The sequence below is a fragment of the Emys orbicularis genome, chromosome 15 (assembly GCF_028017835.1).
Source record: "Emys orbicularis isolate rEmyOrb1 chromosome 15, rEmyOrb1.hap1, whole genome shotgun sequence".
Lineage (NCBI taxonomy): Eukaryota > Metazoa > Chordata > Testudines > Emydidae > Emys > Emys orbicularis.
Genome location: NC_088697.1, coordinates 7331107 through 7355340, shown reverse-complemented (window position 1 = coordinate 7355340; position 24234 = coordinate 7331107). Strand labels below are relative to the sequence as shown.

Below are 24234 nucleotides of genomic sequence, written 5' to 3'. Positions count from 1 at the left end.
AGGAGCCCTTTGAAGAGCTGATTTAAGAGAGCAAAGGAGGGGGAGGGGGAGTTGGAAGGCTCCCTGGATGAGGGAAGGGGGCAGCCGTGGGGGACGGGCAGGTGACTGGCAACTGATTGCTGGGGGCAACTGTGTTGGTAGTTAGGGGGCAGCAAGTGGGATTGGGAAACCGGGTGGAAATCTGGGCAGTCCCCATCAGGGCACTTGCTCCTGCCTTCCCGGCCCTGGCAGAGAACCAGGATCCCATCCCCAATCCAGGGGCAGCCATGTTTTGGGGACTGACTCAGGGCAACAATTTCCCACCTAAACAAGGACAAATTACTGCAGATAAAATGGGTGGGAAAATCCCCCTCATTAGAGATTTTAAATTGACATTTGAGACTCATGGAGAGAACAGGGGAAAATCTGGGGAGAGAAGAGAGCTGATCAGTTGAGGGGAAAGGGGGGAATCTCCCCAGATTTTATAGCCACGTGTGAGATACTGAGAGAGGAAAGGGGAAGAACTAGAGAGAATTTGTATCGGGGGTGAGAAGCAAGTGGCACAAACAGGGACAGGATCCAATTAACTCCCCTCCCCCCTTTCCCCACCCGCCACTTCCCCCCCGGGGATTTCCTGGCTGCACAGAGACAGTTCACCCCCCCCCCCCCCCCCGCATCCCACTGACCCCCCCGCAACTCCCGCTTCTCCCCTCCCTGCCCGACACCCCACAGGGGACCCCCCGCCGGGCCCCAGTCTCTGCCCCCCCCCCCATCCCAGCGGTGCCGGGGGCAGATCCTGCTGCAGCTCCACTGGGGCTGAGGCAGCTCCGAGGCTTCTCCCAGGTTCGCCGGGGCAGAGAGTCACTTTCCTGCCCGGCCCCAACGCCACCCCCCCCGGGTCTCTCACTCACCGGGGGCTCCGGCCCGGGGCTGCCCAGGGGGCGGGTCCGAGCTGGAGAAAGCCCCCCCCGGCCGGGCACGGAGGGGTTAATGCCGGGCTCCCCCCAGCACAGACCCCGGGGAACAGCACCTGCTCAGCCCGGGCCCCGGATCACACGGAGACAGCAGCGATAGTGACGTTGAGCGGGGGGAGAACGAGCGAGCTTGAATGGAGCATGCGCAGTAAAGCTGCTGACCCCCTCTCCCATACCTGAGCTGAAGAGGGCGGAAAGGCCCCCGGCACAGGCTGGGAGATGTAGTTCCTGACTCTCCCAGGAGCGGAAGTGACGTTCAGCAGGGGGCGGAGGAGGAGCCGGGCTGCGAACCCGCGCGGGGGCTCTGCGGATCTGCCTGGCTCCTGCGGGGCCGTTGGAGCCTCTCCCGGAGCCGGAGAAGGGTTTTGTGTCTCCCGGCTCTGGGCATGCGCAGATTGGCGGGGGGAGAGTCCCGCATGCGCAGAGGCAGCGCTTACCCGCTGCTGCTCCCTGGCGCTGCGGGGCCGGGCGGAGCAGGAGGGTCTGAGCCGGGGAGACCCATTAACCCCCCCGTGCCCGGCCCAGGCCCTGCTCCCGCTGGAGCCGCCCCGGGCTCTGCCCGCCCCGCTGCGGAGCTGCAGCCTCCAGGTACCGGAGCGAGCCCCGGGGCCGGGCGGTGACTCTGCCCCAGTGTCCGTGGGGGGGACCCGGCATCTCGCAGCGCCGGGATCTGCTCCCTGGGGGCAACGTCCGCGGGGGGCTCGGAGCTGCTGTCCCCGCAGGAGCCCAACGCCCCCGGCCCGGCCAGGCTCTGCCCTGGGGCCCCACGGGGGGTTCCGGGAGGAGGGGACCAGCCCCCACTGGGGTCCCTGCGTGGGGCCGGGCGGGGGCTGCCGGGCGGGGGGTTTGGGCTCTAGAGAGCAACATCCAGGGTGACCCCCCCCTTCCCTCAAATCCCTGAGAAGGTCTCTGTTCCCCTCCCCCGATTGTGCCCCATTTTCTCTTCTCTTCGCCAATGGCCAGTTCAAATCTCAGGTTTCGGGTGTTTCCCCCCATTTTTACCTGCAGTGATTTGTCCTTGTTTAGGAGGGAAATCGTTCCCCTGAGGGATTTCTGAACTGGGAAGAGGGTTAATGGGCAGAGGCTGGGAGAGCCCTGAGACAGGGACACCTCTGGGCTGGGCTGGGTTGGGGGGCCACTCTCCCCTGGCAACAGGGCATGGAAAGGCCCAGGAAGGGAAGGGAGGAACAAGCTGGGCTGTCTCCCCATGGAGACAGCCCAGCCCCAGGTTTCCCAGTCGCAGCTACTTCCCCTCCCCGACCCAACCCTGCAGCCCCCTCCCCCCATCGCCTACTAGTCACATTCCCAGACCCCACAGCCAGCCCCTCCCCACAGCCAGTGACCTTCTGACTCCAGGCCCACTCCTTTCCCCTGTGAAAGCCACATCACCCAGGGCTCCCTGCCGGCCTTGTGAATGTGAGGCAAGAAGAATCCGTCCCATTCTGTTGTTGTTTGAATATCACTGTATAATCCCCTCAAATTTCCCCTCTTTTGTCTTGAACTGTGGAATGGTGACATAAAATCCCCCAGATGTTGGTGCTTCTCTCTTATATTGGCAAATATTTAGTTTGTGCCCCATTTTCTCCTCAGTTCTGAACTACTGATATCAAATTGTTGAAAATCTTCTGACTGAGATCAGGGCTCTTATCATACTGAGCGTGGTACAGGCCTTGCCTGAGATCAGGTCCCCCAGTGTGCCGGGCACTGCACAAACCCTGACCGAGTTTGGGGCAGTCTTTGTGCCAGGCACTGCACAGACCCTACAGAGAGCAGGGACCTTGTTGTGCCGGGTGCTACAGTGTCTCTGACTGAGCTGCGGGCCCCTATTGTGCCAGGCCCTGCATCAACACAAAGTGAAATCAGGCTCCCATTGTGCCAGGTGTTGCAGAGACTGGAAACAAAATCAGGTACCTTGTTGTTCCTGGAGCTGCAGAGACCCCAGCTGAGATCTGCACCCTTGTTGTGCTGGGCTCTGCACAGACACTGATCAAGATCAGGGTCCCCAATGTGACAGGTGCTGAACAGACACCAAAGGTATCTCTACACTGCCATTAAAAACCCACAGCTGGCCCATGCCAGGTGACTCAGACTCACGGGGCTCAGGTGATGGGGCTGTTTTATTGCAGTGTTGATGTCTGGGTTTGGCTGGAACCAGGCTATAGAACCCTGTGAGGTGGGAGGGTGCCAGACCTTGGGCTGCAGCCCAAGCCGGAACATCTACTCCACAATTAAACAGCCCGGCAGCCTGAGCCGTGTGAGCCCAAGTCAGTGGGCACGGGCCAGCCGCCGGTGTCTAACTGCAGTGTTGACATGCCCACAGTGACAGGGAGTCCTTGCCACAAAATGCTCAGAGGCTAAATAGGCCAATGGTGGGAGGCGACTCTCCATTTTACAGATGGGGAAACTGAAGCTCTGAGAGCTGAAGTAATTTGCGCAAGTTTGCATGGAGAATTTGGGGCAAAACTGGGAACTGAACCCAGATTGTTTGAATTCTTGCCTCTTCCCTTATCCACAAGCCCAGTGTGTGTGTGTACAGCATTGTTTTGGTCTGAGTGTTTGCCTTGCATTGGCTTCGAAGGGAGGTTGTGGAATTTCCTTCATTGGAGGTTTTTAAGACCAGGTTAGAGATACACCAGTCTGGGAATGTCTAGGGATACTTGGTCCTGCCTCATCACAGGAGGCTTCAGTAGATACCTCTCAAGATCCCTTCCATGCCATTGAAATAAGTCTGTTTTGTGCTGTGTCGTACTCTACGCTGAGCTGTTTTGCATGGTGCCATTTGGAAGTGTGATGCACCATGTTGTGTAGCATAGTTTTATGGTGAATTGTTTTGCCTCAGCGTGTTTGGTGCCTGTGTTGTGTTGGTTTCAGTTGAGCTCTTTCCATTGTGTGCTTTTGTCCTAGGGTGTGTTAGTTTGCATTGTGTTGCTTTCTTTTCCTTTGCATTGTCATTTTATGTTGTGTTTTTGTGTTTTTGTTTTCTGAATTGCCTGATATTATGTTGTGGTGGGATTTTTTTCTGCATGTTGTGTTTTTGTATGTATATGTTGCATAGCATCATAGACATGTAGGGCTGGAGAGGACCTCAAGATGTCATCAAGTCCAGCTCTCTCTGCCGAGGCAGGACCAAGTCTATGTAGATTATCTCTGACAGAGGTTTGTCCTACCTGTTCTTAAAAACTTCCAGGGAAAAAGATTCCACAGCCACCCTTGTAAGACTATTCCAGAGCTGAACTGCCTAAGCTCTGGTGACACCCACACAGGTTTTAGTGGTGAGCAGCTCTGGAGAGAGAGGAGACCCCAGTGAGTGCACAGCTGGGTAAATAGGCTAACGTTGGGAGGAGAAACATTGACGTGTCCAAGGTCACCCAGGCTGTCCGTGACAGAGCTAGAAAAAGATCCCATTTCTCGTGCCACCGTACTGCTGTTTTGGGTAATGACGATCTCTGCCACACTGGTGTTTTAGGCATTGGTGCAAACCCTTTGTATAGACAAAATTTACACTAGTGCACTCTGATTGGCACTGGTGCACCCTGTCCCAATTTGAAGGTTTGGGGTGTGGGGGGGGACAGTGACGTCACTGAGGCCTGGTGCTGGCTGAACAGTGCAGCTGGTAATGGAGGGGCAGCAGTGAGTGCTGGAGGTATGAGCCAGGAGCACAGCCCCACAGGACTGGACACTGACTTCTCCTGTGTGCAGGGACTGCAGCTGAGGCCAAGACAGCCTGTGCATCCATGGACAAACCTCCTCTTCCTGCAGCCTACAATGGGGTCTGGGGACCTTTCCAAACTGTGGGTAACGGGGCTCTGGAGTTACCGGGGTTTGTTCCTGGCTCTGTCACTGACCTGCTTGGTGACCTTGGGGAACTCACAGCCCCTCTCTGTTTTCCTCCTACCCATAGTCTACTTGGATTGTGATCTCTTTGGGGCAAGATGAGGTAGCATTGGTGTTTTGTATAACAGTACTAACTTATTGCACTGTTAAATTTCATCCCACAGCTACCATGCTGAAACCCATCCCATTTCTATTACTCCAGCTTTCAAGGTCATGCAGATCTTCTTGGATGATATTCCTGCCCTCCTCCATATTGGCAATCCCTCCCAGCTTTGTGTCACACTCCCACTTTTTGTGCCAAGGTCACTAAATGTTGAATAAAATTGGTCCCAAGACTGATCTCTGAAGAACTCCACTAGTAACCTCCCTCCAGCCTGAGAACTCACCGTTCAGTATGACCCCTTGTAGTCTCCCATGTAACCAATTCCTTATCGACCTTTCAGTTCTCATATTAATCCCCATCTTGTCCAATTTAACGAATAGTTTCCCATGTGGAACTGTATCAATTGCCTTACTGACATCCAGATAGATTTGAGCTACTGCATTTCCTTTGTCCAAAAAACTAGTTACCTTCTCACAGAAGGAGATATGGTTTCTCTGGCACCATCTACCTTTTGTGGCACCATGTTTTATTTATTTATAGTGCTGAAGGCTGGAAGGAACTGTTAGCAATAGTCTGAGAATGGCCATGTGGAGGTGGGGGAGGGGATGGCAGACAGTGTGGAGGTGGGGGAGGGGATGCGATGTTGGAGGTGTATCTGGGATTTTGTTTTGTAGGAGTCCATGTCTCTGCTCCCTGTGGCCGTGGTGCATTCCGTACCAAAGCAGCATGTCAGCAGAGCAGACGCACACCCCATAGCTCCATCTGGAACACGCAGCATTCACTGCCAGATGGGATGGGTGATTTTTCAGGGGCTCAGCTTGATATGCCTTGCTGGGGTGGATTCAGTTGGACAGGGGTCTGGGTCTCTGATAGTTTGGGATGTTCCTTTTTGCATAGTCAGTTCTTTCCCTTTATTGTTTTACCCCCACCTATGCCTGATGTCACTCTCTTCTTAACTTGCTTTGGTTATTTCACTTCCAGTTTTTAAATGGGATCTAATAATTGCAAAGCTGAATGAAAGATAAAACAAACAGAACCATTTGAGTTTTGGCACATAGCTGGTAGAACTATACCTAGTGAAGGTCTGCTGTAATTACCTGGTTACCTATAGCATTTTCTGGTGGGGTGGATAAAGCAATGTCAAAGAGCCAAAAGCGATTTTAGGGCGAAAGGGCTCGTCGGGTGTTTGCTCTCTAGGAAGCATGTCACAGCCAGGGCTTGCAGCCTTTCAGGAGTGGTGCGCTGGATTGTATTTAGGAATCTCAAAATAAAAGGTTAAGACTGCTGGTTCACAATATCCAATGAAATCTTGCAAACAATTATACAAATAGACCTTAACACTATTAAAACAACATGGTATTAATACTGATTCAAAACTGAAATTAAAATTACGAGCTAAACGCATGAGAAATGAACTGACACCTAATTTCCATTTCTTAATTCCTGAAATTTTGACACTTGCTCACACCATCTTTTTTTTAAAAGCGATGCACAGCACACAGTCAAGTTAATTAATGAAAGCACACCAATTATTGACTGCTTTGTGTCGCACAGTGGTTCTCAAACCTTTGTACTGGTGAGCCCTTTCACATAGTAAGCCTCAGTGTGCGACCCCCCCCCCCTAAATTAAAACACTTCTTTATATATTTGACACCATTATAAATGCTGGAGGCTAAGTGGGGTCTGGGGTGGAGGCTGAAAGCTCGTAGCCCCCCATATAATAACCTCCTGACCCCCAGTTTGAGAACCCCTGGTGTTCATAAGCATCTGATTAAGCATCTGATTAAAACTGTACCACTGTAAATGAAAATGCATCAACACAGCTTAGCTCCAGTGTGTTTTTGAATGTTATAATTCTTGACATCTGATTTGTGTCCATTTATTCTTTTACATAGAGATTGCCAGCAGTGCCCCTCTGCCATGTACATAGGCCAAACCGGACAATCTCTACGTAAAAGAATAAATGGACACAAATCAGACGTCAAGAATTATAATATTCAAAAACCAGTTAGAGAACACTTCAATCTGCCTGGTCACTCGATTACAGACCTAAAAGTCGCAATATTACAACAAAAAAACTTCAAAAACAGACTCCAGCAAAAGACTGCTGAATTGGAATTAATTTGCAAACTGGACACCATTAAATTAGGCTTGAATAAAGACTGGGAGTGGATGGGTCATTACACAAAGTAAAACTATTTCCCCATGTTTATTCTTCCCCCCTACTGTTTGTTCCTCACACCTTCTTGTCAATTGCTGGAAATGGGCCATTTTGGTTACCACTACAAAATGTTTTTTTCCCCCTCCCCTGCTGGTAATAGCTCACCTTAACTGATCACTCTAGTGTGTATGGTAACACCCATTGTTTCATGTTCTCTGTGTGTGTGTGTGTGTGTATATATATATCCTCCTACTATATTTTCCACTGTATACATCCGATGAAGTGGGTTTTAGCCCACGAAAGCTTATGCTCAAATAAATTTGTTAGTCTCTAAGGTGCCACAAGTACTCCTGTTCTTTTTGTTTTTGAACAGTTATATGATTTGGCTCTTTGAATCTCAACATGTACTGTAATTAAATAATTCTCTGACCATCCCCATAACTTCCCACAGCTCTGAACATTGAAATTGTAAACATTAAAAAAGGGCTTAAAAATAAATATTGCTATACTCTATTGAAATTAACAGCAATCCGAATATGCCAGGGGATGGAAATTCACACCTAAGGCCCCCACTTAATTCTGCCCTGTAGTGACACTAGGCAATTGCCAGAGGGCTACAAATAAGGCATTTTACTGTATAAAGTTCCAGGTGAGATTATACCGACATGTGCATGCTGAGCAGCTTCTGGAATTTGGTTCAAAGAATTTACATGTTTCCCTGGCCTGTTCTTAAAAGTGCTGCTATAGAAAGTGGGAGGGGCAGAAACTCACTGCAGGATCTGTAGCAGAATCTCTTAGAACAGGGGTGGCCAACCTGAGCCTGAGAAGGAGCCAGAATTTACCAATGTACGTTGACAAAGATCCACAGTAATACGTCAGCCGCCCCCCATTAGCTCCCCCGCCCTGCTCCCAGCACCTCCTGCCCACCGGCAGCCCCACTGATCAGCGCCTCCCCCTCCCTCCCCGCACCTCCCGATCAGCCGTTTTGTGGCATGCAGGAGGCTCTGGGGAGGAGCGAGGGCACTGCAGGCTCAGGGGAGGGGGTGGGAACGGGTGGAGTGGGGGCAGGGCCTGCAGCAGAGCCAGGGGTTGAGTAGTGAGCACCCCCCAGCACATTGGAAAGTTGGCACCAGCCCCGAAGTCGGTGCCTATACACGGAGCTGCATATTAACGTCTGAAGAGCCGCACGTGGCTCCAGAGCCACAAGTTGGCCACCCCATCTTAGCTATTTATAGCTAATTGGAAGAAGGACGGGGATTGGTGGGTGTCTAGGGATCTAACAACACACACACATATCATAGTTCTTAATGAATTCTCATTTTACGATTCCCATAACCCACTAATTATATCCCTGGCTGTCCCCGGGAGTCTGGGGAGGGAGTGTGGAACTTAAGGCACAAGGATCTTTCAGTGTCTGGCTCAAAGTCATCCACTTCATTGGATAAATCCCTAGTTGCTGGACTCTGTAGAGGGGTGAGGAGGTGAATTTTATCCCCCATTCCTGGGCATGGACCCCCACACACAATCCTCACCCCGATCTCAGACACTACTCCAACCTTCCCCTGCTGTGATGGAACCACTTGATGCTGCCAGAGCCATCTGCCATGGGACCTAGAGGGGGTAGAGGCTCAGCTCCAGAACTGCTACCCCTGCCCACAGCCCCCACACTGTGCTGGAGTTGCCCTGCCTTTCCAGTCTGCAGATGGGTCTAGCTGTTTGAGGACCCAGCCCGTGCATCCACCACACACAAACTTCCTTACAATGCACATCCCACGATGGGGAAGGACCATCTGGGGCTGGCTGCAGTCTCCCTTTGCTGCTGTGAGAGGAATGAGGTGGTCTCTCATATAAGACACAAACATACCCAGGGGCAGAAGGGAAATGTAGTTTCTTCCAGGGGCTTGAAAATGTTTGATTTAGAGTCCTGAGCTCTCTCTTCCTGTTTGTCTCCTTCTGCCACTTTCAGGTCTCTTGGAGAGACAAGGTGGGTGAGGTAATTTCTTTTAGGACCAATTAAAAATACCTCTCTTTGATATCCTGGGACCAACATGGCTACAACAACTCTTTTCCCTTTGTATCCCCTCCCCCTCTAATATCCCCCTCAGCAGAGACTGTCCCATGTGATGGGAAAATAAGGGTTCAGTCCTGTCACTGGATTGGGTCTTGCCGGCACTGACGGGAGCGAAAGCCTGTGTGTATTAATGACAGTAGCAGCTCTGGGACTCGTAGACATAGAGAGAAGAGATGGGAGTGAGCAGGTTATGTTTGTGCAGGGTGTGAGTTACTCATGTGGGAATTCTGCGCCACTGCATACACACAGAATTCACATCCAGCGCAGAATTTTTTTTTGTATGAAGAATATACATTCTGCCCGAGAAGTGCTGCAGTTCTGCCTATCACCCACCAGAGGCCCCTGTGGCACCAGAACAGCCAGCAGCCAGCTGGGTTCATCTTGGTGGGAAATTGTTGCCCTGAGCTATACCCCAAATGGGAAGAGAGTTAGTGGGTGCAACTTGGGAGAGTCCTGAGACATGGCTGCCTCTGGGGTTGGGGACAGAGTGGTCATTCTCTACTCACAAGAGGGTGTGGAAGGAGCACAGGAGGAGCAAGCATTCCCAATGGAGACTGCCCAGCCCCAGGTTACCCAATGCCAGCCGCTTCTGCCCCTCCCATACTCCAAACCTCTTCACCCCTCCAACTATCAGCTGTCAGTCTTCCCTCGCTGCTACCCCTTCCTCACTGGCAGAGAAACTCTAAGCTCTATCCCCTTCTCTTTCCCTCTGAAACTTGCCTTGCCCAGGACTTTGCTGCCCCTGGGAATGGCAAGTAGGGATGGGGAGCTATCACTTTCTGCTTATTTACTGAACATTCATCTAGTCACTGACACCTTCATTAATGCTGAGGTAAGATTGCCAAGCAGTATGTTGGGCCCTGCCAGAATGTTAAGTTCAGCAAAAGCCAAACCTCCACAAACTTGGAAATACCTAGCTAATGTACAAGCCAATGCAACCTTAACTCTGCCCCCTGGAGCTGGCAACAGCCACTGGGCGGTATCTGCCTGCACTCCAGCTGCACTCACTGTGTAGCTGCACTGAAATGTAGAGGCATTAGTTAGAACAGCATGGTGGAGGTTTGATTCTAATATGAGAAGATCTGGGTCTGAGTCCCCTATGTTTGCAATGAAAGGAAAGAGGTGCATGTGTACCTTGAGCTTCCAGTCTGGATCATTTCTGCACTGAGCTGTGCATATTGTCAGGAGGAAACAGGGGACTGTTTGCCATGGGAATGGTCAGCAGTGAGATGGGATCTGAGAGCAGTCTGTGTGCTTAACCATGGGTAAGTGAATGTTAATAATGTTAGCTGGAATTTCTGTGAGTAAGAATTAAACAGTTGTAAAAAGGGGTGAAGAGGTGTTCAATTGACCAAGTGTGCAGCTGTTTCTGGGAAGCAGACTCAGTGTCTGAGTGTAGAACAGGTGTCAATAGCTCCTGTACAGCGCAGCTCACTTAAAACCACATTCTGTCTTAGCAAAGGTAAGGTGCTTGATTCTGTGCCATGGTTGTCTTTTTCCCTAGTACTTTAGGCCGGGTGCACATAGGTGTGTTGTAGGGGTAAAGAAAGGGTCATTGCTCACCTGGGTCATAATTAGGATTACATTGGTGTACACTTTATTTCTCCATTTCCTGATTCTGACAAGTTTGAGTTTTGCTGATCTCTCTTCTGGAGGGGCACCAGACAGCTCCGGGCAACCTTAAATTGCATTAATCAAGTTTTTTGGAAGTGAATTTCCTAGCTTTTTACACAGAGTGGTGTTGGCTGGAGGAGTTAGCAGCCCTGTAGGCAGTTGTGGGTATCATGCAGGTTTGCATTCGGAGGCACAGAGAACTGCAATGACTTACCCAAGGTCACCCAGCAGGCCCATGGCAGAGCCAGGAATAGCCCCGTCCAGTGTTCTCTCGACATAGGTGCTGGGAGAGTCTGAAGTGCAGCTCCCCTATCCTGTACCTTTTGTTACGGTGGAATGGGAATAATTGCATGCAGTTCAGCGTAGAAGCGGCATGTCCGCGGCTCTGACCCGGAGCGACCGTTTGCCTCCTTTGTTTTTTGATAGGCTTGTCTGAGCTCCTTGACTTTCACGCGGCACTGATCTGAGTCCCTATTGTGGCCTCTCTCCATCATGCCCTTGGAGATTTTTTCAAAAGTTTGGCATTTCGTCTTTTCGAACACAGTTCTGCTAGCACTGAATCCTCTCCCCATATAGCGATCAGATCCAGTACCTCCCGTACGGTCCATGCTGGTGCTCTTTTTCGATTATCAGCCTGCATGGTTACCTGTGCTGATGAGCTCTCTGTGGTCAACTGTGCTCTCCACGCTGGGCAAACAGGAAATAAAATTCAAATGTTCGCGGGGCTTTTCCTGTCTGCCTTTCCAGTGCATCCGAGTTCAGATTGCTGTCCAGAGCGGTCACAATGGTGCACTGTGGGATAGCTCCCGGAGGCCAATACCATTGAATTGCGGCCACACTAACCCTAATTTGAAATGACAATACTGATTTCAGCGCTACTCCCCTCGTCGGGGAGGAGTACAGAAATCGATTTTAAGAGCCCTTTATTTCAAAATAAATGGCTTCGTTGTGTGGATGGGTGCAGGGTTAATTCGATTTAATGCTGCTAAATTCGAATTAAACTCATAGTGTAGACCAGGCCTTAGAGTGAATAAATGAAGCCTCGGCACACCACTCCTGAAAGGTTGCCGACCCCTGATCTAGACCATTCCTGACAGGTGTTTGTCCAGCCTGCTTTTAAAAATCCCCAAGAATGAAGATTCCACAACCTCCCTAGGCAATTTATTCCAGTGCTTAACCACTCTGACAGGAAGTTTTTACTAATGTCCAACCTAAACCGCCCTTGCTGCAATTTAAGCCCATTGCTTCTTGTCCTATCCTCAGAGGTTAAGAAGAACAATTTTCTCCCTCCTCCTTGTAACAACCTTTTATGTACTTGAAAACTGTGATCATGTCCCCTCTCAGTCTTCTCTTCTCAAGACTAAACACACCCAATTTTTTCAATCTTGCCTCATAGATCGTGTTTTCTAGATCGTTAATCATTTTTGTTGCTCTTCTCTGGACGTTCTCCAATTTGTCCATATCTTTCCTGAAATGTGGCGCCCAGAACTGGACACAATACTTCAGTTAAGGCCTAATCAGTGTGGAGTAGAGCGGAAGAATTACTTCTTGTGTCTACTTTACAATACTCCTGTTAATACATCCCAGAATGATGTTTGCTTTTTTTCTAACAGTGTTACACTGTTGACTCATATTTAGCTTGTGATCCACTATGACTCCCAGATCCCTTTCCGCAGTACTCCTTCCTAGGCAGTCATTTCCCATTTTGTACGTGTGCAACTGATTGTTCCTTCTTAAGTGGAGTACTTTGCATTTGTCCTTATTGAATTTCATCCTATTTACTTCAGACCATTTCTCCAGTTTGTCCAGATCATTTTGAATTTTAATCCTATCCCCCAAAGCACTTGTAACCCCTCCCAGCTTGGTATCCTCCGCAAACTTGATAAGTGTAACAGAGAGACTCTGTTACTGGGAGGGTTTCACCATGTCTCAGAGGGTTACACCGTGGTGGGAGGAGGCTAGGCCTGTACTGGAATAAGGTCACTCTGTTCTTCACAGTGTGGCAGAACCGAGAATGTCCATTAGCAAGGAAAAATCTGGGGGGAATCAGCTTGTGGAATGGACAAAAGCCCCTCTGAATTCTCTCACATTGCCCTTCTCGCCCTGGCAGGCTATAGAATAACGTCCACGTTTTGCTCCACATCATCCCGTCCTCCCAGGGGGAAGGAAATGGCTGCACTGGAGCTGGCTCAGGTAAGGGATTATCAGGGAGCTGGTGATGGGTTCTGCTTGGAGGGAGAGGAGCAGTAAATGTATAGGAGGGTGGGAGCTGCTAGAGTTGGTGGGAGGCAGGACATATCAAGGGTGGAGAAAGGGAGGGGACAGAAGGTCACAAATCTGCTGAGATTTGTGTAATCTAGTCTAGTCTAGACTTGTGTAATCTAGGGTGTGATGGGTTGTCACCCCTGGGGTTCCATCTGGGGGGCTTCTGGGAACCGCTGTGCCCTCTAACCCTCAAGCGGGGCTGGCCCATCTCACACTGCTTTGCTGGAGATTCAGCCAGCCTCTCTAGGCCCTGTTATCACCCAACACAACAGCAGGTGGCTCCATACACCCAACTAAGCTATCTGAGTGTTTTACCTAAGCCACTCAAGGACAGATAGAAGACAACAGCCATTTTCCCAACTCCCCAATCTTGCACGCCTGCTGTAGTATAAATCCAGAATTATACCAGCTTTTAGTGCACAAGGATCTGTATAATGTAAACTCATTAATATTGTTCACCTTCCCCTCAATATGGGAAAGATATGCATAACAAGCTTGGGCTAACCAAGCTAATATTTTCCCCAGATACTTCACTCAAAATACACTGGTTAAGATAAAGCATCAAACAAGTTTATTAACTACAGAAAGATAGATTTTAAGTGATTATATGTGATAGCAAACAGATCAAAACAGATTACTTAGCAAATAACCAAAAACTGAAACTAAGCCTAACATACTAGATGGATAGAATCTGAATTAGGAATTTCCCACCCTGACTGATGATACAAGCAGTCCACCAAGTTTCCATACATAAGCTAGAAATCCCTTTATCCCGGGACCAGCACTTCCCCCAGTTAAGTCTTTCTTCCTCAGGTGTTTCCAGGAGTTCTCTTGTGTGAGGAATGAGGCCAAGAGATGATGTCACACTCCACCTTATGTAGCTTTTCCATGTGGCGGGAACCCTTTGTTGCAAACTCAGTTTCCAGTCCAGTTTGTGGAAAAATACAGGTACTAAAATGGAGTTCAGTGTCATGTGGTCTGGTCACATGCCTTAGCATGCACTGCTGAGTCATAGTAGCCGTGACTCATAGGCTGTCTGAAACGTTCACAGGAAGGCTAAGATCTTCCAGGGTCCATTGTCTTTGTTGATGAACCATCAGCACTTTCTGGCTTCTTCATAGTTGTACCTGAAAGGCTCGTTGTGGGTGTTACCCAGAGTAAGCACATTTGAAATAGATACATATTCAATATCCATAACTTCAGATACAAACATGATCCATGCACACCAATAGTATAATAATATTCAGCAAATTATGAATTTTCCAGTGATACCGCACATGATGAATCTTGCACAAAATGCATCATAATAATGTCCTAATCATATTATAATCATACCGCTATGCTGAATATGGGGTGTAGTGTCAGATAGGGCCTAATTTCAAGGCACAGGAGTTGGGAATGGAACTTCTCTTCTTTGTGGAACAGGAAATAACCCTCCAGCAAGGGCTGGGAAAACTTCCCAGACACACCCAGTGCTGGAGCCTGAATCTGACACTTCATTAGTTACCACCGCCCCCAATCTTTCTGGCAACTGCAAACTTGATCAGTGATGATTTTATATTCTCTTCTAGGTCATTGATAAGAATGTTAAATAGCACAGGGCCAAGAACCAATCCTTGCGGGAACCCCCTAGAAATAAATTCACTCGATCACGGTTCCCCATTTACAATAATAGGTTTTAATCTATTTTAATGTATGCCGTGTTTATTTTGTATCATTCTAGCTTTTTGGTCAAAATATTGTGCTGAACCAAGTCATATGCCTTACAGAAGTCTAGGTATATTACATCAATACTATTAGCTGCAATCAAACTTTTGATCTCATCCAATAAGGATATCCAGTTAGTTTGATAGGATCTATTTTCTCTAAACCTTTGTTAATGGGTACTAATTATTTTATCCTCCTTTAATTCTTTATTAATGAAATCCAGTATCGGCTGCTCCATTGTCTTGCCCAGTATCAATGTCAGACTGACACTCCTGTAATTAGCTGGGTCATCTCTTTTATACTTTTTAAATATTGGCACTGCATTAGCTTTATTCCAGTCTTCTGGAATTTCCCCAGTGTTCCAAGTCCTAATTAAAATCAACATTAACAGTCCACCAGGCTCTTCCACCAGGCCTTTTAAAACTCTTGGATACAAGTTATCTGGACCTGCTGATTTCATAGAATCATAGAATATCAGGGTTGGAAGGGACCTCAGGAGGTCATCTAGTCCAACCCCCTGCTCAAAGCAGGACCAATCCCCAGACAGATTTTTGCCCCAGATCCCTAAATGGCCCCCTCAAGGATTGAACTCACAACCCTAGGTTTAGCAGGCCAATGCTCAAGCCACTGAGCTATCCCCCCAAGTAAGTCAACCTGTTTCTGCCGGTTTTCGAACCGGGGACTTTTTGCGTGTTAGGCAAACATGATAACCACTGCCCCTCCTTTCATAAGAACATAAGAATGGCGCTACTGGGTCAGACATTTAAACATGTCTAACTTTAATAGCTGCTGTTTAACGCCCTCGTGAGTTATTATTGGAATGGAAAGAGTGTCGTCGTCAACATCTTATGAAATGAGTACATCATCTGTTTTTCTCCAAATCCAGGAAAGAAATATTTATTGAACACTTTTTTACCTCTTCTGCATTATTTTTGATACTTCTGCCATTTCCGTCTAGTAATTTTCCACTACCATTGTTAGGATTAATTTTCTACCTAATATACTTTTAAAAACTTCCTTCTTATTTTCACTGATTGGTCATTGATTTCTAATAGCTTCCCCTATCAATTTTCCACAATTCTGGCTAGTAGGTATGTGATAAATGTGAAAACCCTGCCTCCGTCTGTCAGCTGGGAGACACAAAGTTTCTCTCTTTCTCCCCTCTGAGGCCTCCTGGCTGATCTAAGCAAGGTTGGGTGGGACTCGGTTAACATGTGCCTCCCGGAGCTTCCATTTACCTGGTGCTGCTGTTCCGTGAATAGTGGGGTTGTGACGGGGGCAGCAGGTACTGAGTGTTGGACTCTTACTCTTTCAGGGGCCGGTGACTTTCGAGGAAGTGGCTGTGTATTTCACCAGGGAAGAGGGGGCTCTGCTGGACCCCACTCAGAGAGCCCTCTACAGGGATGTCATGGAGGAGAACTATGAGACGGTGGTATTGCTGGGTAAGGAGTCCTGTCCCTTCGGTTATTAGAAGCTGTGAGGTCTCTAAAGAACCTGAGTAGTAATAACTTTATACCTTTATTCATCATAAAAGTTTTGACAAGTTTCCTTGCCCCCCTTTTTTTTGCCTTATCTCCCACCCACTAGTATATTTTTTGGACATGTGCCTTTTTGGTGCCATCAGTCATTTTAAAATTGCATTTAATGTATCCTTATTGGATACATTAATAACTACAGTAATAACTGTAGCTTCCATGCCTTTTCCTCATTTTAAGAGGACAATATGCTGCCTGTAGAATTCTAAATTGAATAAATAGCTGTATGACATATGCATGGCTTGTGTGACAGTCAGATGAGCTCCTCTTTTGATAGGAGAGTGTATAATGTTGCCATTCAGGACCCCATGGGTGAAGGGAGAATAGCCATGGGAGGGGAGGAAAAGGGGGGAGTAGATAATTCTGGGGTGTCAGGACATGGGGAGAGTGTGTGCAGGATTAAAGCTAAGAAGCAGCAGGGAGGGATGAGGTAGTGAGAGACGAGGAGGGAACACAAGAAGCTCCCAAGGTGCTGGGAGGTGGTGCCAGCTGAGAGTAATGGGATGAAGGGGAGAGGAGTCTGGAGGCAGGGCACCCAGGAAGTGGGCTGGATGGGTCAGTGGGAGGGAGGAGAGGTTTGGGGATCTAGAGCTGTGGGGGATCCCAGACCTTTAACCCCGAATCCCTACCCAGGCCTTGTTGCTTTAGAGCCTACATTCCAGTTCTATTTCTGTTCAGTTTCACTTCATTATACATTTTCATCCCAAATATTATTATTTTAACTCTTGACTACCCTCTCCCACTCATTACCCCCTCCCCATATAACCTCCCCATCTCTATGCACAATGACCCTGGCCACCGATCCTGAGTCCTTGCTGCATTCCTCCCTCCCAGGGCGGGGCCGCTACCCAGGCATAAATGGGCACTTTGTTGATGATGTCACTGGGTGGTAGTGTAGCCTGTACAATTTTTACACCTATAAGATTACGTACTGGGGTACAGCTTGCCCTTGTACATGGCTACTCAAAGTTAATGGAGGAGATGAAATTTGGTGAAACACACAGAAATTTGATTTAATACAGACAGTTATAATTGAAGTTGTAGGCAAAAATCAATACACATAACGATTAGACTAAGATAAGTATAGTAAAGAGGGTTTTGCACTGTGCATACTTATGGACACCATTGGAAACAAAGATTGAGGGGCAAGGGAGCCCATCAGAAGAGAGGCCCTGCTTCAGTTTACACTGTCTCGGGGACGCGACAAAATGAAAAAATGGTAACTAGGGGAAGTATTTTATCCGCTTTCTTATGGTAATAGGATGGCTATATACCATATCTGCTCCTTTACTCTGATTACAATAATGGCAATAGCTGCCTCAACCCATATGTGGCCTTTGGGAAGTACATAATTAACCATCAGGCATTAATACTCATGATTTACATCACTTATTTATTAATGATTCTAATATATGATTGCAGCCCAACTGCTGAGATACTGCATAGCAACCTAATTGCTAAAGCCTGCCCCAGAGTTCCTTCTTTCAGAATCCTGTGGCGTATTGCACCTGTTTGTGGTTTCTTCTTAGACTCTCAAAATGAGGGTGCAAAATATCTGACTTGGGAGTCTCTCCTTAGGCCTCTTCAGGTAAATCCTAGACTTCTGCATAACTACTCCCACAGAGCCTCAACCTAATATAAGGCCCTTAACTGTAGCAAGCTTAGGCTATGTCTACCCTACCATGGTCAGTCGAACTAAGCTACACAACTCCAGATACGTGAATAATGTAGCTGGAGTCAATGTACCTTAGGTCAAATTACCGCAGGGTCTCCTTACCTTACTCTTCTTGTCAGAAGTCGAGTACAGGGGTCGACTGGAGAGCGATCTGCAGTCTATTTCGCGGGTCTATACTAAACCCGTTACATCAACCACTGGATCGATCTCAGAGCTTTGATCCCGGCTGTAGTGTAGTGCCTGCCCTTAATAACCCATTTATTTATGTTCACCTCCTTGCCCCTCCATGCATGTTCCAAGCTAATAAGAAATACTCTGATAATGACATTTTACCTCTAGCGAGTATAAAATTGCCCACAAGACATGTGACTAGGTCATAGATCATAAAATCAGGTCGGGGTCAACAGGAATGAGAGTTTGGAGAGACTCTTGTCCCCCCTCTCCCCATCCGCAGCAGCCACAAGCTGTCTTCCCTCCAGGCTCCTTGGATCTTCGAGCCTGTCCCTCCTGAGGTTGCGTGGCCCAGTTCTTGTTTCTTACATTCTCCTTTTCTGGAAGAATTAGAGGCTGTTGCTCCTGAATTTTAGTGTTTAATTCCCCAGCCTTCTCCACACACTGGGGGAGTTTCATTCTCCCTCCCATTACACCTGAGTCTCTAGATTTCCTAATTCCCCAAAATGTGCATTTGCGATGTCACAGTCCTGGGGTAGCTAAGCCTTTGACCTGCCTCCATGGTCTGCTCAAGGAATGGCCTCTCAGGTATCAGGCCTCTAGCCAGCCCCTCTCTATGGGTAGGGACCCACATGCCTCTCCTTTTTGACCAAGGTTTGACGATTGCAGCTTGTCCTCCACTGTGTTCACTGGACTAATGTCCAGTTCCTGTGCTTTGCTTTCTCTCCAAGGGCTGTGAGCAGTGGGTGTGTGTAATAGAGGTAGGAATTTTGGTGATACTTGTATGATGCCAATATGCACCTCAGTTTCCCTCTGTGATTGGTATTGCTATGTTTATAAAGAGCAGGAGAGATGAGGTGTTTTGTCACGTAGCTGTCATGGGGTGATATGAATGGGTCATTAAGGACTGGCTGGGACCAACGTACATCAATGGAATACCCGACAGAGACAAGGGAATAATTCTCACCTGTCCATGGGAGGATCTCAGCTTTGCTGAGTGAAGTATACATGGACTCGTTATGTTTTTGGGAGCAGGAAGAACTGGGTTTGCAGACGCAAGGAGCTCTACCGGAGTAAAGACAAATGGACAGGCACAGTGAAAGAAAACCAAACCATTTTCTACAGCAGCATGGCTCAAGAGCATTGGCCAATATGGACTATATTGTCTTCTTTGCTTCCCTGTCCTAATCTCAGGACTTTCCAATGATGTGTTTCAGTTGACTAATAAACCCTGCTATGTTTTAAAAGTCTGCCCAGTGTCACAGCAAAAACTTGCTCTGTGCATTGAATGAAGAACAGTCTCTGAACGGGAGTGTCGTTCATCTGGATGTGCTGGCAGAGCTCACAGGTTGAAATAGGAGTGTTGAAGCCAGAGGCTCAGTCTCAGGTGTTGAAGCTACTCGGCCTATCCTTGTGGAAGAGTGGGACCCCTTAGGGGTCTAGCGCACTCAAGGGGCACCTCCCAAGGATTAAAAGCCAGGGCATTGCACAGATCCTATGGATCCGTACCAGTGTGCCTTATGGGGAAAACATATAAAATAAGAAAAGGATCTAAATGTATATTTACCATCACCCCCTCATCAGTCCTCATGGGAATCCCTCATCAGTTACAAAGGCCTGGACTACACTAGGAGTTTATCTCGAATTTAGCAGCGTTAAACCGAATTAACCCTGCATCCGTCCACACAACGAAGCCCTTTACTTCGATATAAAGGGCTCTTAATATCGATATCTGTACTCCTCCCCGACGAGGGGAGTAGCGCTGAAATCAGTATTGCCATTTCGAATTAAGGTTAGTGTGGCCGCAATTCGACGGTATTGGCCTCTGGGAGCTATCTCACAGTGCACCATTGTGACATCTCTGGACAGCAATCTGAACTCGGATGCACTGGCCAGGTAGACAGGAAAAGCCCCGTGAACTTTTGAATTACATTTCCTGTTTGCCCAGCGTGCAGAGCACAGGTGACTATGCAGAGCTCATCAGCACAGGTAACCATGCAGTCCGAGAATCAAAAAAGAGCACCACCATGGACCGTACGGGAGGTACTGGATCTGATCGCTATATGGGGAGAGGATTCCGTGCTAGCAGAACTACGTTCCAAAAGACGAAATGCCAAAATATTTGAAAAAATCTCCAAGGGCATGATGGAGAGAGGCCACATTAGGGACTCACTACAGTGCCGCGTGAAAGTTAAGGAGCTCAGACAAGCCTATCAGAAAAACAAAGGAGGCAAACGGTCGCTCCGGGTCAGAGCCGCAGACATGCCGCTTCTACGCTGAGCTGCATGCAATTCTAGGGGGGGCCGCCACCACTACCACCTCTGACCGTGGATTCCGAGGCGGGGGTAATCTCAGCCATGCCTGAGGATTCTGCAGACGGGGAAGATGAGGAGGAGGAGGAGGAGGATGACGACGAGCTTGCGGAGAGCACACAGCACTCCGTTCTCCCCAACAGCCAGGATCTTTTTCTCAGCCTGACTGAAGTACCCTCCCAACCCCCAGACAATGAGGCCATGGAAGGGACCTCCGGTGAGTGTACCTTTGTAAATATAAAACCTGGTTTAAAAGCAAGCATTTTTTAATGATTACTTTGCCCTGAGGACTTGGGATGCATTCGCGGCCAGTGCAGCTACTGGAAAAGTCTGTTAACGTGTCTGGGGATGGAGCGGAAATCCTCCAGGGACATCTCCATGAAACTCTCCTGGAGGTACTCCAAAAGCCTTTCCACAAGTTTTCTGGGCAGTGCAGCCTTATTCCGTCCTCCATGGTAGGACACTTGACCACGCCATGCTAGTTGCAAGTAATCTGGTATCATTGCATGACAAAGCCTGGCAGCGTATGGTCCCAGTGTTGGCTGGCATTCAAGCAACATCCGTTCTTTATCTCGCTGTGTAATCCTCAGGAGAGTGATATCGCTCATGGTAACCTGGTTGAAATACGTGAATTTAATTAAGGGGACAGAGGTGGCCATTCCTACTGGGCTGTTTGCCTGTGGCTGAAAAGAAATCCTATCCTGCAGTTAGCCAAATGGGGGGGCGGGGGGATCATTGGCGCTGAGCTTTTTGCGTTTGGCTAGCAGGGAACTTCCCTGATACCAGCCAGGCGGTGGGGGGAGGGATAAAGCGATCATCCCAGAGAATTGGATGGGGGGGGTTAGTTTGGTTTCTGCTGCTGCACATTAACAGGAAAACCACAGCACTCTACGGGCTTTGCTTGGTATGTGGGAAAGGAGGGCGCTGCTTGTAGGAAAGCTGCAGAAGCCGAAAGACAATGGCTTACCATGGCCGCATGCAAGCCGAATTCTGTTGCCCGGACCTGCGTCTGTACTCTCTAACACCAAAGTCGCAGGCACTCAATATTAAGATGCAAAATGTGACCTTGTACCGAAATCACATGTGCTATGTAATGTAAATAGTGTTGTTCACCGTGAAAGAGTATAAGCATTGTTCTGTAAAATGTATCTTTTTAAATACTTCTCTCCTTTTTTTCCCTCCCTCCAGCAGCTGCAAATTTTTCAAGCCTCCCTCCTCTGTCCCGAAGGCTATCTCAGATAAGGTGGCGGAAAAAAAGGACGCAAGACGAAATGTTCTTGGAAATCTTGGAATCCACCCGCAATGAAAGAGCTCATCTGAATGAGTAGAAGGACACGGTATCAAAGTACAGGAAAGATGCCAGTGAATGTGAGGCCATGGGGGACGCTCAAAATGAGAGGTGGCAGGCTGCAATGCTGGGGCTGCTGCGTGATCAAACGGACATGCTCCGGCATCTGGTGGAGCTTCAGGAACAGCAGCAAGAGCACAGAGTGCTGCTGCAGCCGCTGTATAACTTCCCTCCCCCCTCACCATGTTCCATAGCCTCCTCACCCAGACATGTAAGAATGCGGGGGGGGGGGGAGGCTCCATGCACCCTCCCACTCCACCCCAATGGACAGCCCAACCAAAAGGCTGTCATTATATTGAACTTTTTTAGTGGCCTTTTCCTTCCCTCCTATCCTTCTCCCAAACCCCACCCAGACTACCTTGTCAGTTCTCTCCCTCTTTTTATAATCAATTAATAAAGAATGCATGATTTTTAAATGATAGTGACTTTATTTCCTTTGAAAGCAGGCTGGGATCGAAGGGGGAGGGTGGGTTGCTTACAGAGAACGAGTCAATCAAGGGGGTGGGTTTTCATCAAGGAGAAACAAACAGAACTTTAATACGGTAGCCTGGCCAGTCATGAAACTGATTTTCAAAGCTGCTCTGATGCGCAGCGCTTCTGGTGTGCTCTTCTAATTGCCCTGGTGTCTGGCTGCGGGTAATCAGCGGCCAGGTGATTTGCCTCAGCCTCCCACCCCACCATAAAGGTCTCCCCCTTACTCTCACAGAGATTGTGGAGCACACAGCAAGCAGCAATAACAATGGGAATATTGGTTTGGCTGAGGTCTGAGCGAGTCAGTAAAGTGCGCCAGCGACCTTTTAAACATCCAGATGCACCATTCTGCACTTGCTCAGCCTGTAGTTGAACAGGTCCTGACTACTGTCCAGGCTGCCTGTGTATGGCTTCATGAGCCATGGCATTAAGGGGTAGGCTGGGTCCCCAAGGATAACTATAGGCATTTCAACATCCCCAACTGTTATTTTCTGGTCTGAGAAGTAAGTCCCTTGCTGCAGCCGTTTAAACAGAGTAGTGTTCGTGAAGACGCGAGCGTCATGAATCCTTCCCGGCCATCCCACGTTGATGTTGGTGAAACGTCCCTTGTGATCCACCAGTGCTTGCAGCACCATTGAAAAGTACCCCTTGCCGTTTATGTACTGGCTGCCCTGGTGCTCCGGTGCCAAGATAGGGATATGGGTTCCATCTATCGCCCCACCACAGCTAGGGAATTCCATTGCAGCAAAGCTATCCACTATGACCTGCACATTTCCCAGAGTCACTACCCTTGATATCACCAGGTCTCTCATTGCCCTGGCAACTTAGATCACAGCAGCCCCCACAGTAGATTTGCCCACTCCAAATTGATTCCCGACTGACCGGTAGCTGTCTGGCGTTGCAAGCTTCCACAGGGCTATCGCCACTCGCTTCACAACTGTGAGGGCTGCTCTCATCTTGGTATTCTGGCGCTTCAGGGCAGGGGAAAGCAAGTCACAAAGTTCCATGAAAGTGCCCTTACGCATGCGAAAGTTTCGCAGCCACTGGGAATCGTCCCACATCTGCAACACTATGCGATCCCACCAATCTGTGCTTGTTTCCCGGGCCCAGAATCGGCGTTCCACGGCTATAACCTGCCCTATTAACAGCATGATCTCCAAAGTGCTGGGGCCTGCGGTTTGATAGAATTCCATGTCCATGTCCTCATTATTCTCGTCGCCGCGCTGCCATAGCCTACTCCTCGTCGCCTGGTTTTGCAGGTTCTGGTTCAGCATAAACTGCACGATAACGCGCGAGGTGTTTACAATGTTCATGACTGCTGTCTTGAGCTGAGCGGGCTCCATGCTTGCCGTGGTATGGCATCTGCACTGTTCACCCAGGAAAAAGGCGCAAAATGGTTGTCTGCCATTGCTTTCCCGAAGGGAGAGGGAGGATGTACCCAGAACCACTCGCGACAATGTTTTTGGCCCCAGGCATTGGGCTCTCAAGCCAGAATTCCAATGGGCGGAGGAGACTGCGGGAACTATGGGAACTATGGGATACCCACAGTGCAACACTCCGGAAATTGACGCTAGCCCCGGTACATGGACGCACACCGCCGAATTAATGTGCTTAGTGTGGCCGCATACATTTGACTTTATACAATCTGTTGCCAAAAATCGAATTCTGTAAATTCGGATTAAACCCGTAGTGTAGACATACCCAAAGTGTATTAAAACCTTCCTTAAAGGCTTACCTCTTGGTTATCAGGTCATGTCAATTTTGTTAGAGGGCTTTCCCTTCATCCTCCCACTTCCCTAGTTCTTGTCACGCAGACAGGAAGCAGCAAAAGACCAGAAGTCTGAAGCGCAGACAATGCGATGTTTATTGGGGTTAATTTCCAAGCAAGCATATTCTGAAGCCCTTCACACCAGTCGGGCTTATCTCGATAAACTGATATAATCTGAATATCTATATTTCTAACAGTGGGTTCTACCCCTTCCCCCATTCTGTGTCTGTCTTGTCTATTTAGACT

The 24234-nt window shown here is 48.6% G+C and overlaps 1 protein-coding gene across 1 annotated transcript; it reads left to right on the top strand.

Moving 5' to 3' along the window:
* The first annotated feature begins 1470 nt into the window (after positions 1-1470).
* On the top strand, positions 1471-21922 carry LOC135889393 (zinc finger protein 707-like). Its single transcript, XM_065417263.1, has 4 exons — positions 1471-1541; positions 12847-12929; positions 16024-16150; positions 21593-21922. The coding sequence occupies exons 2-4, from the start codon at positions 12906-12908 to the stop codon at positions 21727-21729; spliced, it is 288 nt and encodes a 95-aa protein (XP_065273335.1). The 5' UTR covers positions 1471-1541; positions 12847-12905; the 3' UTR covers positions 21730-21922.
* The last annotated feature ends 2312 nt before the right edge of the window (positions 21923-24234 follow it).